Source organism: Brassica oleracea, chromosome C3 (genome assembly GCF_000695525.1).
Source record: "Brassica oleracea var. oleracea cultivar TO1000 chromosome C3, BOL, whole genome shotgun sequence".
In the NCBI taxonomy this organism is placed as follows: domain Eukaryota; kingdom Viridiplantae; phylum Streptophyta; class Magnoliopsida; order Brassicales; family Brassicaceae; genus Brassica; species Brassica oleracea.
The window spans coordinates 51652124-51664886 of NC_027750.1; the positions used below are offsets into that span (position 1 = coordinate 51652124).

The 12763-nt window shown below is 32.6% G+C and overlaps 1 protein-coding gene across 1 annotated transcript; it reads left to right on the forward strand.

The window, feature by feature from the left end:
* The first annotated feature begins 3200 nt into the window (after positions 1 to 3200).
* On the forward strand, positions 3201 to 4120 carry LOC106333743. The gene is made up of 2 exons (XM_013772158.1): positions 3201 to 3255; positions 3339 to 4120. Exon 2 carries the CDS (start codon positions 3360 to 3362, stop codon positions 3666 to 3668), a length of 309 nt encoding a protein of 102 aa, XP_013627612.1. The 5' UTR covers positions 3201 to 3255; positions 3339 to 3359; the 3' UTR covers positions 3669 to 4120.
* Positions 4121 to 12763: the final 8643 nt, after the last annotated feature.

Below are 12763 nucleotides of genomic sequence, written 5' to 3' on the forward strand. Positions count from 1 at the left end.
CTTAAAAAATTTAGAATTATATACGGTTTGACCAAAAAAAAATTTAGAATTATACTTGTTCTCAAGGAAAAAAAGAATTATAAGATTAGTTAACTATTGGAACGTGCCGAGAAAAAATAACAAAGGAGGAGGCTTTGGATTTTTCTGGTGGTCAAGCCGGAGACAGTGGAGACATTTGGATCAAAGCGTGTCTCTCATTGACTGAATCTCATTTATTTGGCGCGTATCATATGCAAGCTAAAAACATTTAAAACACGTGCTAATATATCATGAATTCTGAAACTGTTATAAATCCATGATATGGATATGTGGATTGCCATTAACCATCAGGGAGGTTTACATCCGACCAGACTATCCGGTCTGTCTACACCCGTCTCCGGTCCGTCTCATCCGACCAAGACTAGTCAAGATGAAGACTCATTCAACCGGAGCATTTATGAGCTTTGACCAAGACTATATCTTTGTGGTCAATATGTAATAAATGTGTAGATTCTCTCCTTTGTTGTAAACCTTTGGAACCTCCACTATATATTGATAGTGTGAGCTAATGAGAAAGACATAACTTTCACAACAACACTTCTCTCATATTTCTAACAGAAACTAAATTAAGTCTGTTTCATGTTCTTTTTCTTTTATATCATTATCATGAATTTCTGAAACGAAATCAAGTCTAATTCATTTTTCTGTTCAAAAACATATCATTTTTGGTTTGATATAGAAACTTGACATTAAAGCATCAATATGTGTAGAGAAGCTTTTATATATAAGCAGTTTTTATTAAGTTATAATTCAGAATATCACTAGAAATAAATTGACATTTGACTAATACCTTTTCTATTTCCTATTAAGTGTAATTATAGATTTTAAAATATATTCTATTATTATTTTCTATATTTTCAATGCATTTATTCAATAGATTTTTTAAATTATCTTATTTTTAGTTTATTAATTAACAAAATAAACAAATAGTATACTAGTAGTTAGAGACAAACAGAAAATTTAATGGGTTTTTAATGTGTAAAATTTTAACTGATATTCATTGATTGTAAAACGGAGAAAGTAAATAAAATGACATTTAAACTTCAATTCGTGCAGGTTGATGGCAGGTGCAGGAGATGTGGAGAAAGTGAATCCGTTATTCATGTTATGTTCAACTGTCCATTTGCAAGGAGAATCTGGGAAGCTTGTCATGCAATGTTTGTACCATCTACTAGCTCAGTCTCTTCGACTGAGGAACTACCGAAGACGTGCACTAAAATGCATAATCTCCCGCCGGTGGGCTTGTCGGTACCGCTGTACCCTTGGATCTTGTGGGTTCTATGGACAAGAAGAAACCAATTATGCTTCGAAGATAAGTCTTTTTCGGAATCAGAGGTGTTGACCAAAGCCATTAAGAGTGCTCATGAATGGCAAAATGCTAATACAAGCACCAAAACCCCCTCTGATTCGGCCAAAGACTGTCAAAGCAAAGCAGTTCGAATACATACCCCAGCCGTCCCACAGGTAAACAACAATATCTTCTCTTGTTACTCCGATGCTGCTTGGAACAGCTCCACCGGTGCAGGAGGATTAGGATGGATTTGTTTGAAACCAGATGGAGCTACGCTAGTCCAGGGCTCGACTTCAACTGAAGTGGTAGCAACTGTGCTGATTGCGGAAGCGCTGGCATTAAAGGCAGCTATGGAAGCTGCGATATCACACAAAGTTAAAGACTTGATTTGTTTCTCTGATTCAAAAAGTCTCATCTCTCTCATCACAGGAAACAAGTCTGTGATTGAGCTCAAAGGAATCCTCCATGACATCTGTGTGTTGAGCCTCTCCTTGACTTCTATCTCTTTTAAATTTATCAATTGCACCTGTAATGTGCCCGCTGATCAGTTGGCTAAGGATGCTCTTTTGATAAGTTCCGTGTGAGATGTTAAACCTTGGAGTTAGAGTTTAATGTCTTTTGATTCTTTTATTTATTTGAGATTGCAGGTGAAGTTGAAGGAGACTATTGATGCTGCAGTTATGTTTAAGCCACACGTTGTTGTGACTGTTGATTGAAAGGGCTTCTCTTTCCGTCTACTTAAAGAGTTGAGAGGTAAACAACACTAAATTGTTCTTTTTACGCTTGTAAGAGAGAATCAACGAGGTTTAAGTGAACATGGTCTATTCAATAATGCTTTGCAATGAATTGTCTCTCTTATCATATCAGTATTAGAAAAAACACGATTTGTTGAATTTTAACAAGTTTTATTCATGGCAAGCTTAATCCGACCCTGGTCTCTAGTATAATGCCCTTGTTGAAAATCAAAATAATCAGCTTGTTGCAAACAGGATATTAAAACTGCATATGTAACATGTGACTGTTCTCGTTTCTTAGCTGGACTATTTTGGAACAATCTTGAGTCTCTATGCTGTCTAAGCTTGATGTTAACTCCGGACAACTTACGCTTCATGTGCTTTGAATGTTGGTTGAATGAGACCATTTGAAAATCTTACTTGTATTCTTGCTTTGCATCTTTTGCAGGTTCTTTTCCAGTATGAAGAAGAGTTTGTTAAATATTCTGGTTGATTGAGTTGCTTTACTTGCTTCTGTTTCCTCCCCCTTGAATATGTATTTATTTTTTCAGTTGTTTTGCAAATGTGATTCTACAATGCCTATCATGGACACGTCCTCTTGTTCATACCTACTAGAGAGAATTCTATCTTTTGCTAATCAATGCTTCAAACTCGTTCGTTTGGTTTTCTTTATGCCCTTTCAACTTTGGTTTCCTATGTTTTGTTTGACAGGTGTGCGCGACGAGAGAGCCAGCCAAAGCCGATTTCCTTTTTCACCGGTAAATAATGTTTAATTTTTTTTTAAAAAATCTCTAAATAAGAAACTTTCAGTGGAGCACAAAAATGTTGCTGTCTCTTATCTAGGTCTTTTATATAACATTTAATACTTAAAAATTAATAAAAAATCCAAAATGGTTTTTTGGTTTAATGATGCTCTAAGGTCAAACAAAAAAACGTGGAAGCAAATCTAGCGCTATGTCAATATCAATATGGGCCTTATAATACTAATGGGCCTTGCTCTATTTGCTACGTTCAGAAGAATCCATACGAAGAGTTGACTAATTAGTAACCAACGTGATTTCGTTTCCATGAGTATAAACAACAAAGTTCATGCAAACATCATGATCTTTTTCATTCATATGACGTGATGACCAAAAACAGCTATTGAATCCTCAAAAGCCTTCTCTTCATTACACCTTTGATGTAAAACAAGTTAGTTTCATAATTATTCAATATAATTAAATATTAAAACAGGACATGTGCTGTAATCCTCTATCTAATCTTGTTTTAAATAGCTCAGAACAGGTAGGAACATCATGCACATCCTAAGTATTTTGATGATGTTTCCTCATGTTTCTAGCATGTCTATGTTTCTCATAACTACCCTTGCTATTATCATCATCTCGACCGTAATGGCAAGACCCTCTTTCTCTACTTCCAAATCTTCATCATCTCAAGATTTAGATTCTTCCTATAAGGTGAAATCCAAGAGCTTTCTACCAAAGTTGTATGGAGATTACGGGTTTTGGAACCCTAGCCCGGTTTACGGAGGCGGTTTTCCTTATCCTGGCCCAGTTCCTCATGGCAGTGTAGGTTCGAAACAGAGACATAAGAAGCCAAAATGAGGCCAGAAGCTATGTTGCATATGTTCTTCAACAAAGTTACTTGTGGGTAAAAGCGTTAGGTATATTGGGGTTCTATGAAAAAGATAATGCTAAGGCATGCATACTTACGGCATATGAATAATGTATGCATGCGCTTGCTTGTGTTTTGTCATAGGTATATACAGACTAATAGTCATATACACATTTTGTTCCATTCTCTAGGTAAACCATGTATGTGTAAATGTAATCTTAAGAAGTGTCATTACTCAAAATGATGAGTAATAGTTGTTCTCAAGAAACTTTCCTATAAAAACTATGGAGAGCAATAATAAACTAACACAACAGGAAATGTTCTAAGACCAAATTGTAACGCCCCAGTTCGTCTGTAGGTTCCACCATCGAGCCGACAGTTGGTATGTTAATTTTTAGAGGTTTAGAAGATTTATTTACTTTAGTGACAAAAAAAAAAGAAGATTTATTTACTTACTGTGTATTCATCACACAATTTTGTGTGTGTTTAGACCTCATTCAGACTATATCTTAAACCAGTTTCTAAAAGTTATTTATTTTCCACAATTTCATATCAATCATATTTAACTCTGAAGTTACTTTTATTAAATAACAAAAAGATAATTACATTTTGATGAAATAGATGACCAATTTTATTTTTTTAAATTCAACATACAATAATTTATACCACAAACCAGATATTACAAAAAGGAAATCACATTTTAAACCATGAGACTGTCACATTCTTACATTTTAAACATTTAAGTTTTTTCACTAACACTTTAAACCGGAAAGTTTTATCGTAAGAAACTTCCAATGAAATTTACTTGTCTTCAAGTCAAGTATGTGACCGGCACTGTTCATTTCATAATGATGTGTCAGTTTTTTTAAAATAATAATAAATTAATAAATAAATAATAAAATGCATAAAAAATGGAAAATTAGAAAAAATTCTAAAAAGTTACAAAATTACAAAATTAAAATAAAATAAAATATTTTTAAAATATGTTAATTTTACATAAAATAAATTTTATCGTTTTTTCTTTTATATATGTTAGGTTTTGGTGTTAGTGGAGTTTTTTAGATAAGTAACATATATTTAGTTTCTCTAAAGTTTGATTAGTAATTTATTTAATTTAAAAATAATTTACTATTTTTAAGAACTTCACTGATAAATATAATTCTAATAAACAATACCAATAGATCTCTTAACAAATATGTAAATTTTACATAAAATAATTTTTATCATCCCTTTTTTCTTTTCTATATTTTCAAAAACATTTTATTTATATTAAATTTTATATATTTTTTTAATTTTAGATTTTTTGAATTTTTAGATTTTTTTGAATTTTTTACATTTTTTCCGAATTTTATGTAATTTATTATTTATTTATTAATTTTTTTTAAAGAAACTGATATGTCATCATGAAATCAATAGTGCCGATCATCTACTTGGTTTGAAGAACAAGTAAACTTGATTGGAAGATTTTTATGATAAAAATATCATTTTAATGTTATTGGAAGATTTTTAATGTTTAAAGTGATAGTTAAAAAACGTTAGTGTTTAAAGTGTGAGAATATAGCACTTTCAGAATTTAAAATGTGATTTTCCCGTACAAAAAGTCTAGAATTTTAATCTTTACCACGAACGACTTCAAACAAACGGATGGAAGCGACAAATTTGCATGTCTTACAAAATTATTCAAATAATTTTATAAGGAATTCAAAAGATCACTTAGAAATTTTTGCTTTATTTCTCTCCTCTAGTTTGTTCTTTTTGGGGCAAGAGTTTGTTAGAGTATATCTCTATAACGATGTTCCTCTTTTTATTTTGATATATATAAAACCCAGCGTTATAAAAAAATACTGGTGATTTTAGTGGTGTTTCAGAGTGATTTTTCTTGTCAAAAATATAATCATCTAAACGTCATATTTTTGTATTATTTATAAATATTTTAATAAAAGAACAAATAAAAATCTATACAAATTCACTAATAATTATTGTCACTCAAATTCCATCAAAAAGTAATCTTTCTAACAGATCAGTGATTGAATACACACATTAACAAAATGTTATTGTAGAATGATATACACAAATTATTTGATCCGATGACCAAATAGCAAGTAGATATAAGTTATAATCATTACACTGAAAATAAAACACTGCAAATCTTGTGTGTGTTTTCTTGTTTAAAAAAGAAAATCGGATTTGGAAACCAACCTTTAGAAAAATATGTCAAACACCCTATATCTAGTCTAACGTCCTTACTGTGTTCCATACATGTGACGAATAACGTGTGACAAATGCAATTTCCGTCTTTGTTGATTCTTTGGCAAGTTGCATTTTTTTCTAGGGAGAATTTGGTGTATATACAAAACACAAAGGGAAATGAAGAATATACCGGTGATTTTGGCATAATTAAGTCGATGACAATTAGCTCAATAAAGGTCCGGTTTTGTCTTTTTTAAGTACAAGTTTCCGGTCACGTAGAGCGAAGCGAGATGACGTATGTGTTTCACATGGTATAGTCATCTCCTCTGTGTTTCAGATGGTATATACATGTATAGCTGCATACTATTTACTAGAAGATATTTTACATAAGACACACTACAGTTCTAATAATCGCATACGGTTTCACGGTATTCAGTAAAAACAAGTGGAAACTAGTTGATACAAGTATTCCATTTTCACCAAATCACGTGCTTAAATTCCATGGAATGGACATGCGTGGCCTATAAACTATTTACCATTAAATCATCAGCAGAAGGCAACATACCAATTTATTTATCATATGCAGAAAAAAAAACAACACACTTGTCAAACAGAATGGAAAACAAATATACAGTATAGTAAATAACTTCAAATAGAACATAATCCTATAGATAATGCAAATATACTATTAGATGTAACACAACATACATAAATAATGAACCACTGAACCCTCCTATACCCAAACCCCTACTTAGTAAATCTAAACCCTAGGTAGGATCCTGTAAACCCAAATACAATATATAAATTACATTTGAAATCACATTTACTTGTTCAATAAATAATACCTAGTATGGATCTTATATAAAATAGTATATAAATATATGTTCTATTTACGTTAGTTGAGCATCATACGTAAAATAGTATAAAAAGAAATAAGAGCATTTGTTGTTGAAAATAACATCTTCGAACTACACATGATCCTAACATTCAAACATAACATCTTCTAACATTGGAACAAAACAAATTTTATATCCCAAGAAAAAATACAAAAATGACATAGAAGAGAAACAAAACCAATTGTTTAATTTAAAAGAAATAATATAGAAATACGTGAAAAACATAATACTGTATATTAAATAGTATAGTAACCTTACATAGAAAGTTACAGCACTAAACAAAATATACAATACTATAGTTTTTTTATACCCAGCATAGTATAGTCTATGAACTCATCTTCTTCATCTTCTCCTCTTTTCAGAAGTAATGACATTCATTCGCCAGCTCACTGTCATTATTACTTACTACCATATATTGTTGGCAAGCTATCTTCTTCATATCTTATTCTTTTTCTGATCAGTTGATCTACATCCGGTTCATCATCGTTAACCTTCACCACCGCTAGATCTGAATAATAGTTGAAATCAGCCTGATGCAATCATATTTCCAGATTTGCTTACAAAAGCAAAACCATAATAAAAAAAACAAAAATATGTTTGCGAGAATCAAAGATTTGAGAAGAGAAAAAAAATTAATGGAAAAAAGAGAAAAAAAAACACAAAACGGTTGTAGGAGTATGCCCCAAATTTTAGCAAAAATGTAGCTAGGAGTACGCCTTGGCTCATATTCACATCACGGCCACTCATGGCATTTCATTCTGACGTTTCGTTGTGGACACCTTACACAATTTCATTTATCAACGGATACTACACGTAAGGTGTAAGACTTACAACTTAACTGTTTTACCAAAAGAAAGGTCTAACTTAACTAGACATCTATATGTTGCTAAAATTATATTTGCGACATCTACAGTTTTAAATTATGTTCTCTTCATTACACTATATATATATATATAATTTCATGCATTTTCAAAAGAATTCTAAAATAAAATATATTTTAGTTCTCTAATCAGTAAACAGAATAAAGTATTAGGGACAACCAAAAAATCTGATTTAAGGATATAAATCGATACTGTGCAATACAATATAAAAATGTAGCTACCGTTAGATAGAGGAAGTGGTGTTTGAATGTGGATTTTCCCATGTTCGAAACTACGCTAGGCGTGAGTCGGGCGGTCGGTCTGGACCTAGCGAGTTGATGAAAACTCGGAGATTAATCGGAGAGTATTCGGGGATTTTTTTTCAAAGATTTTCATCTAATTGTAGCTAAATATCATTTATTTGCAATGACATTGAAAGAAGTTGACTTGGCTCAGTGGTCCGTGTGTTGCTTTGATTGTCAAGCGCTTCAGGATCAATACCCAAGTACACAACATTTTTTTAATTTTCGTATTATTAATAAAGGGTACGCTGATGCTTTTGCTTTTATCATTTTCCCTGCGAAAAAGCTGTAACCTAAAATGGCCGTCGCTTGCATTATACATCCTGTTCGTTGCTTTTTCGCCATTTTTCTTCAAATTATCACCAAAATCTTATAAATCTAACACAAACTAAGCCATTTATGCAAAGAAATTTATGATATTATAAATCTATATCACGCGACGAAAAATATAAGTCGCCGGCTTATTGAATTCTACGGCTCAAACAGTTGAAACTTGGGTCACCGTACAATTTTCCCGATCTGCTCATAATCGCTACGATTGCCTTCCGAACACCGTTTTTGCGGCCGATTACTCAGTAACTCACCCGCGTTTTTGAACATCATTTCCTAAGAAAAAATAGTTTTAATCCATATAGAAGTTGACCAGTTTATACTAAGAGGATGATTTGTGAGTTGTAGATGTAAATTATTTGTTGTAGAATTTGGGACAAAGATATTCATTGTAGTTATATGTGTTGTAGATGTAAAAATAAATGAAAAAAGAGAAGGTAGAAGGAACAAAACGTATACAACTATTCTTGTTTCATATAAATAAAAAGTAAAATTTTAGTAAAAATGTTGAGAAATTTAGGTGAAAAACGTAGAAAGATCGCTAAATTAAGAGAATGCCAATGAAGGAAAAGATGAGCATATGTGGTAGGCAGTAACGAATCAAAAAGACGGCAATACCCTGAACGCTTGAAGACTCAACTTCCAAGTCTTAGACTCCTAGGATCATTTTTTCTGACAGAAGATATATAGGTGGATTTAGCAAGATAATATAAAAATTTCTTTTAGATTATATGAATTTGCATCGGTAACCAAAATACTACATAAGGCGCAGTTGTAACCCAAATCCAACAAAAGATTTGCCAGAGATTTTTTTTATTCTCTTTCTTCATACTCTTACTTCTTCCTCTTACTTCCTCCTCTGCTTATTTTTTTTTATTCTTCTAATGAATTCCAAAAAACTGACCAAATGTGAGCGGTCACATGGTAAATCAATTTAATGTGTAATTGTCTGTTTTTTACCAGAATTTTGCAGATTTAAAACATTCAGAAGTCGAACCAGATGTTATACAGATTTTGATTCATGGGGTCGTTCGCTTCATCAGAACTCGCATGATTCTCCCTAAGTTCGAAGAGTGCTGAGCCATCCCAATGATCATTTGTAGCCACACAATTAATTTTTTTTGTTATTTAGATATGTAAATATAATATTCGTCGGTCAAAAGTTTTGTTGCCCCAAACACAATATATATTAGCCGTGTATGTGATTGTTATGACAAGACCATAAAATATTAGCCGGCCAATATTTTATTTGCACCAGGTACAATATATATCAACCGTATACTATTTATCATTAATAATACTTCTAACTAGGATAAGACTAAACTCTATACATTACTATACTCTAAACCCAAACACTAAACTCTGTACCCTTATTACTATATCCTAAATCTTATACCCTTATTCTCAACGTTACCACCACCGCTCTAATGTAAGTGTAAACAAGGTATGTAGAAAAATAAATTCGTATACAGTTTACTATCGATTTAACCGGCTAACATCTCCGTTCACCAAAAACGATAACGTTTAAAATATCTGCTTAGCCGGATACTTTCTGAGTGAACCGAGTGTTGTAACTATTGACCGGCCAATTCGATTGTTTCTATATTACGGATACATAGGTTAGCAAAAAATCCAATGCCCTGAATACTAAACCCTAAACCCAAAATACCAAACCCTAAACCCAATAGGAAGCCCGAAACCCAAACCATAGTCACTAAACCCGAAACTCAATAGTAACCCCAGAACCTAAACCCTAGTCACTAAACCCCAAATACTAAACCCTTAAACCAATAGGAACCCGTGAACCCAAACCCTAATGTCTAATCCCTAAACCCTAAATACAATAGGGATTAGACATTTGGTTTTGGGTTCCCGGGATCCTATTGGGTTTAGGGTTTAGTATTTTGTATTTGGGGTTTAGTATTTTATTGTTTACGGTTTAGTCACTAGGATTGGGTTCCGGGGTTCCTATTGGGTTTAGGGTCTAGTATTTTGGGTTTAGGGTTTAGGGTTTAGGACATTGGATTTATTGTTTGGGTTAAGTGTTTATTATTAAGGGTTTCAGGTGTAGAATTTTTTGGTGTGGTTATCTAAATCCTTACACCAACACACTTATTCCCAACCCTACCCATATACCTCCACGTAAGTGTAAACAAATTATCTACAAAACTGATTTCTTATATAGTTATGTATCTTGTTAACCGGATAACTTGTCTGTTCACCCTAAGCGATAATGTATTGAAGTTCATCTTAGCCGGGTATTGTTAGAATTACTCGTCGGTTGTAAATATTGACCGGTCATAGAGTTTGACTCCATATTACATGCACATAACTTTATAAGAATCAAGATCATAACTATGACATATGAAATGAATATATAAGTAATGTTTAGGCAATGTTTTCATTGATCACGACAAATTGTTAGACAATTAATATTATATATACTTCTTTAAAAAATGAGTTACTTGAGATTAAAATCCGATTTTTTAATGTCAAATTGTTATAGAGTCAATATAATATTTACGCGGTCAACGAACAAGAAGATCTAATATGACACGTCAACCGTAACAACATATATAACATATATATGAAATGGAGAAACAACGGTGAAGAACTTCGTCAGGGACGCAGCGGCGGAGTGCTTCACTGGAGACGCAGGGTGCAAGAGCTTGACTAGGGACACAGAGATCGAGAACTTCACCGGAGACGCCGCGGCGGAGAGTTACACCGGAGACGCAGCGGCGGAGAGCTTCACCGGAGACGCAGCGGAGGAGAGCTTCACCAAAGACGCAACAGCCGTCTGCGTTCCATCTTTCTCCCCCATACTGACCGTCACGGTGACTGGTTTCGCTGAATAGTAAAACAAAATGGGAGAGAAATCCCAAATCTTAAATTTTCGTTTTTTAAAATTCTATCGTAATGCAGTAAAATGAAATGTAACCTGACAAAAGATACATAAGAGAATAACGTGACAGAGTGATAGATCTTTACGTATCCTAATAGAAGATTTGGTCTACGATTTTAGCGGATAATGAGATGTTTGTGCTGTAGGGGTAGCAAAGTAAAAAAGCACTTAGATGCTGTAGGGGTAGCAGAGTAAAAAAGCACTTTGAACAGTGACAATTTTGATTCAATGGGTATATCGCTAAATACGTAAAAGTCTTTGGTATAGCTCCTAATTTCTCAAAAATGTTTCTACCACCATTTTTTTGATTTATCTTCGAAAACAATTTCCTCTGTTTCATTATAAATGTCGTTTAAGGTTTTTTCACATGAATTAAAAAAATGATTAAATGTTTTGTTTTATCCCTATTTAATACATGATTTTGTTTGACTTTATTATTTAATGAGCTAAGAATAGGGATAAAAACTGGAAAAAACATTTAATATTTGCCTTGAAAATGTAAAACGACACTTATAACTAAACAAAATTTAAAAGTTAAAATGACATTTAATATGAAACGGAGCGAGTGTAAAACATAGTTAATAATTTTAACAATCATAGACAAAAGTTGAAGTAGTAAATTGCTCCTGCACCCAATTCAACCATCTAATATTATTTTACCACAAAAAACCATCTAAATATTTATCATAACATTTTTTTTAAACCATCTTGATATATATCTATTTAATCATGATAACAAGTTAACAGCCGTATATACTTTAGATGACATGAATATCTACTTCGCTTGCCGTATCTAACAATCGTTCTAGAATTTGGCACAAAATTTCTGAATCGAAGTTCTCATAATTAATCAAATCAACTAACACAATAATATGAAGTTGAAAAAGTAAACACATAAAGTTACACAGTTAAACTAACTAAGAGCATCCACATCGGTGAACCCCCCTTTGGGTTTCATACCAATTTTTTAATATATTTATGGTGGGACCATGAATAGTGATGAACCTCTTGATATTGTGCTTCTGCATTAGTGAACCCGAAGAAGGGGTTCATAAGAATTAAAATAATATTTTTTTAAAAAAAATTTAGTTTTGAATTTTTTTTGAATACATGAATAAAATATAATAATTTATAAATTTTTATAAATTTTTATTCATTACATTGATAATTGATGAACATACAAAGATTATTCATTACTAAATTTTTGCCATACATTTTCAACTAAATCAGCTTTCAACCTATCATGTTTCCCTGAATCCCGAACTTCATTGCGCATGCCTAGCATATTATCTGAATGCAAACTTTCTCTCCTTTTGACCTTTGAACCTCTGCTTGACTCTCCTGACTCGAACTCAGATGTATCAGTAAGACTGTATTCGTCTCGTTTGTCCTCTACTATCATATTGTGCAATATGACACAAGTTTTCATAATTTTCCCTATCTTTTCCTTGTCCCATAGTAGAGCAGGGTTTTTAACTATTGCAAACCTCGATTGCAATACCCCGAAAGCACGTTCGACATCTTTTCTGGTGGATTCTTGACGTAGAGCAAATAGCTCAGCTTTAGGACCTTGAGGAAGTGGGATGGATTGGATAAATGTTG

Bases quoted from the DNA above. Each gene is read 5' to 3' on its own strand.
- LOC106333743 (XM_013772158.1), top strand. From the start codon at position 3,360: ATGCACATCCTAAGTATTTTGATGATGTTTCCTCATGTTTCTAGCATG.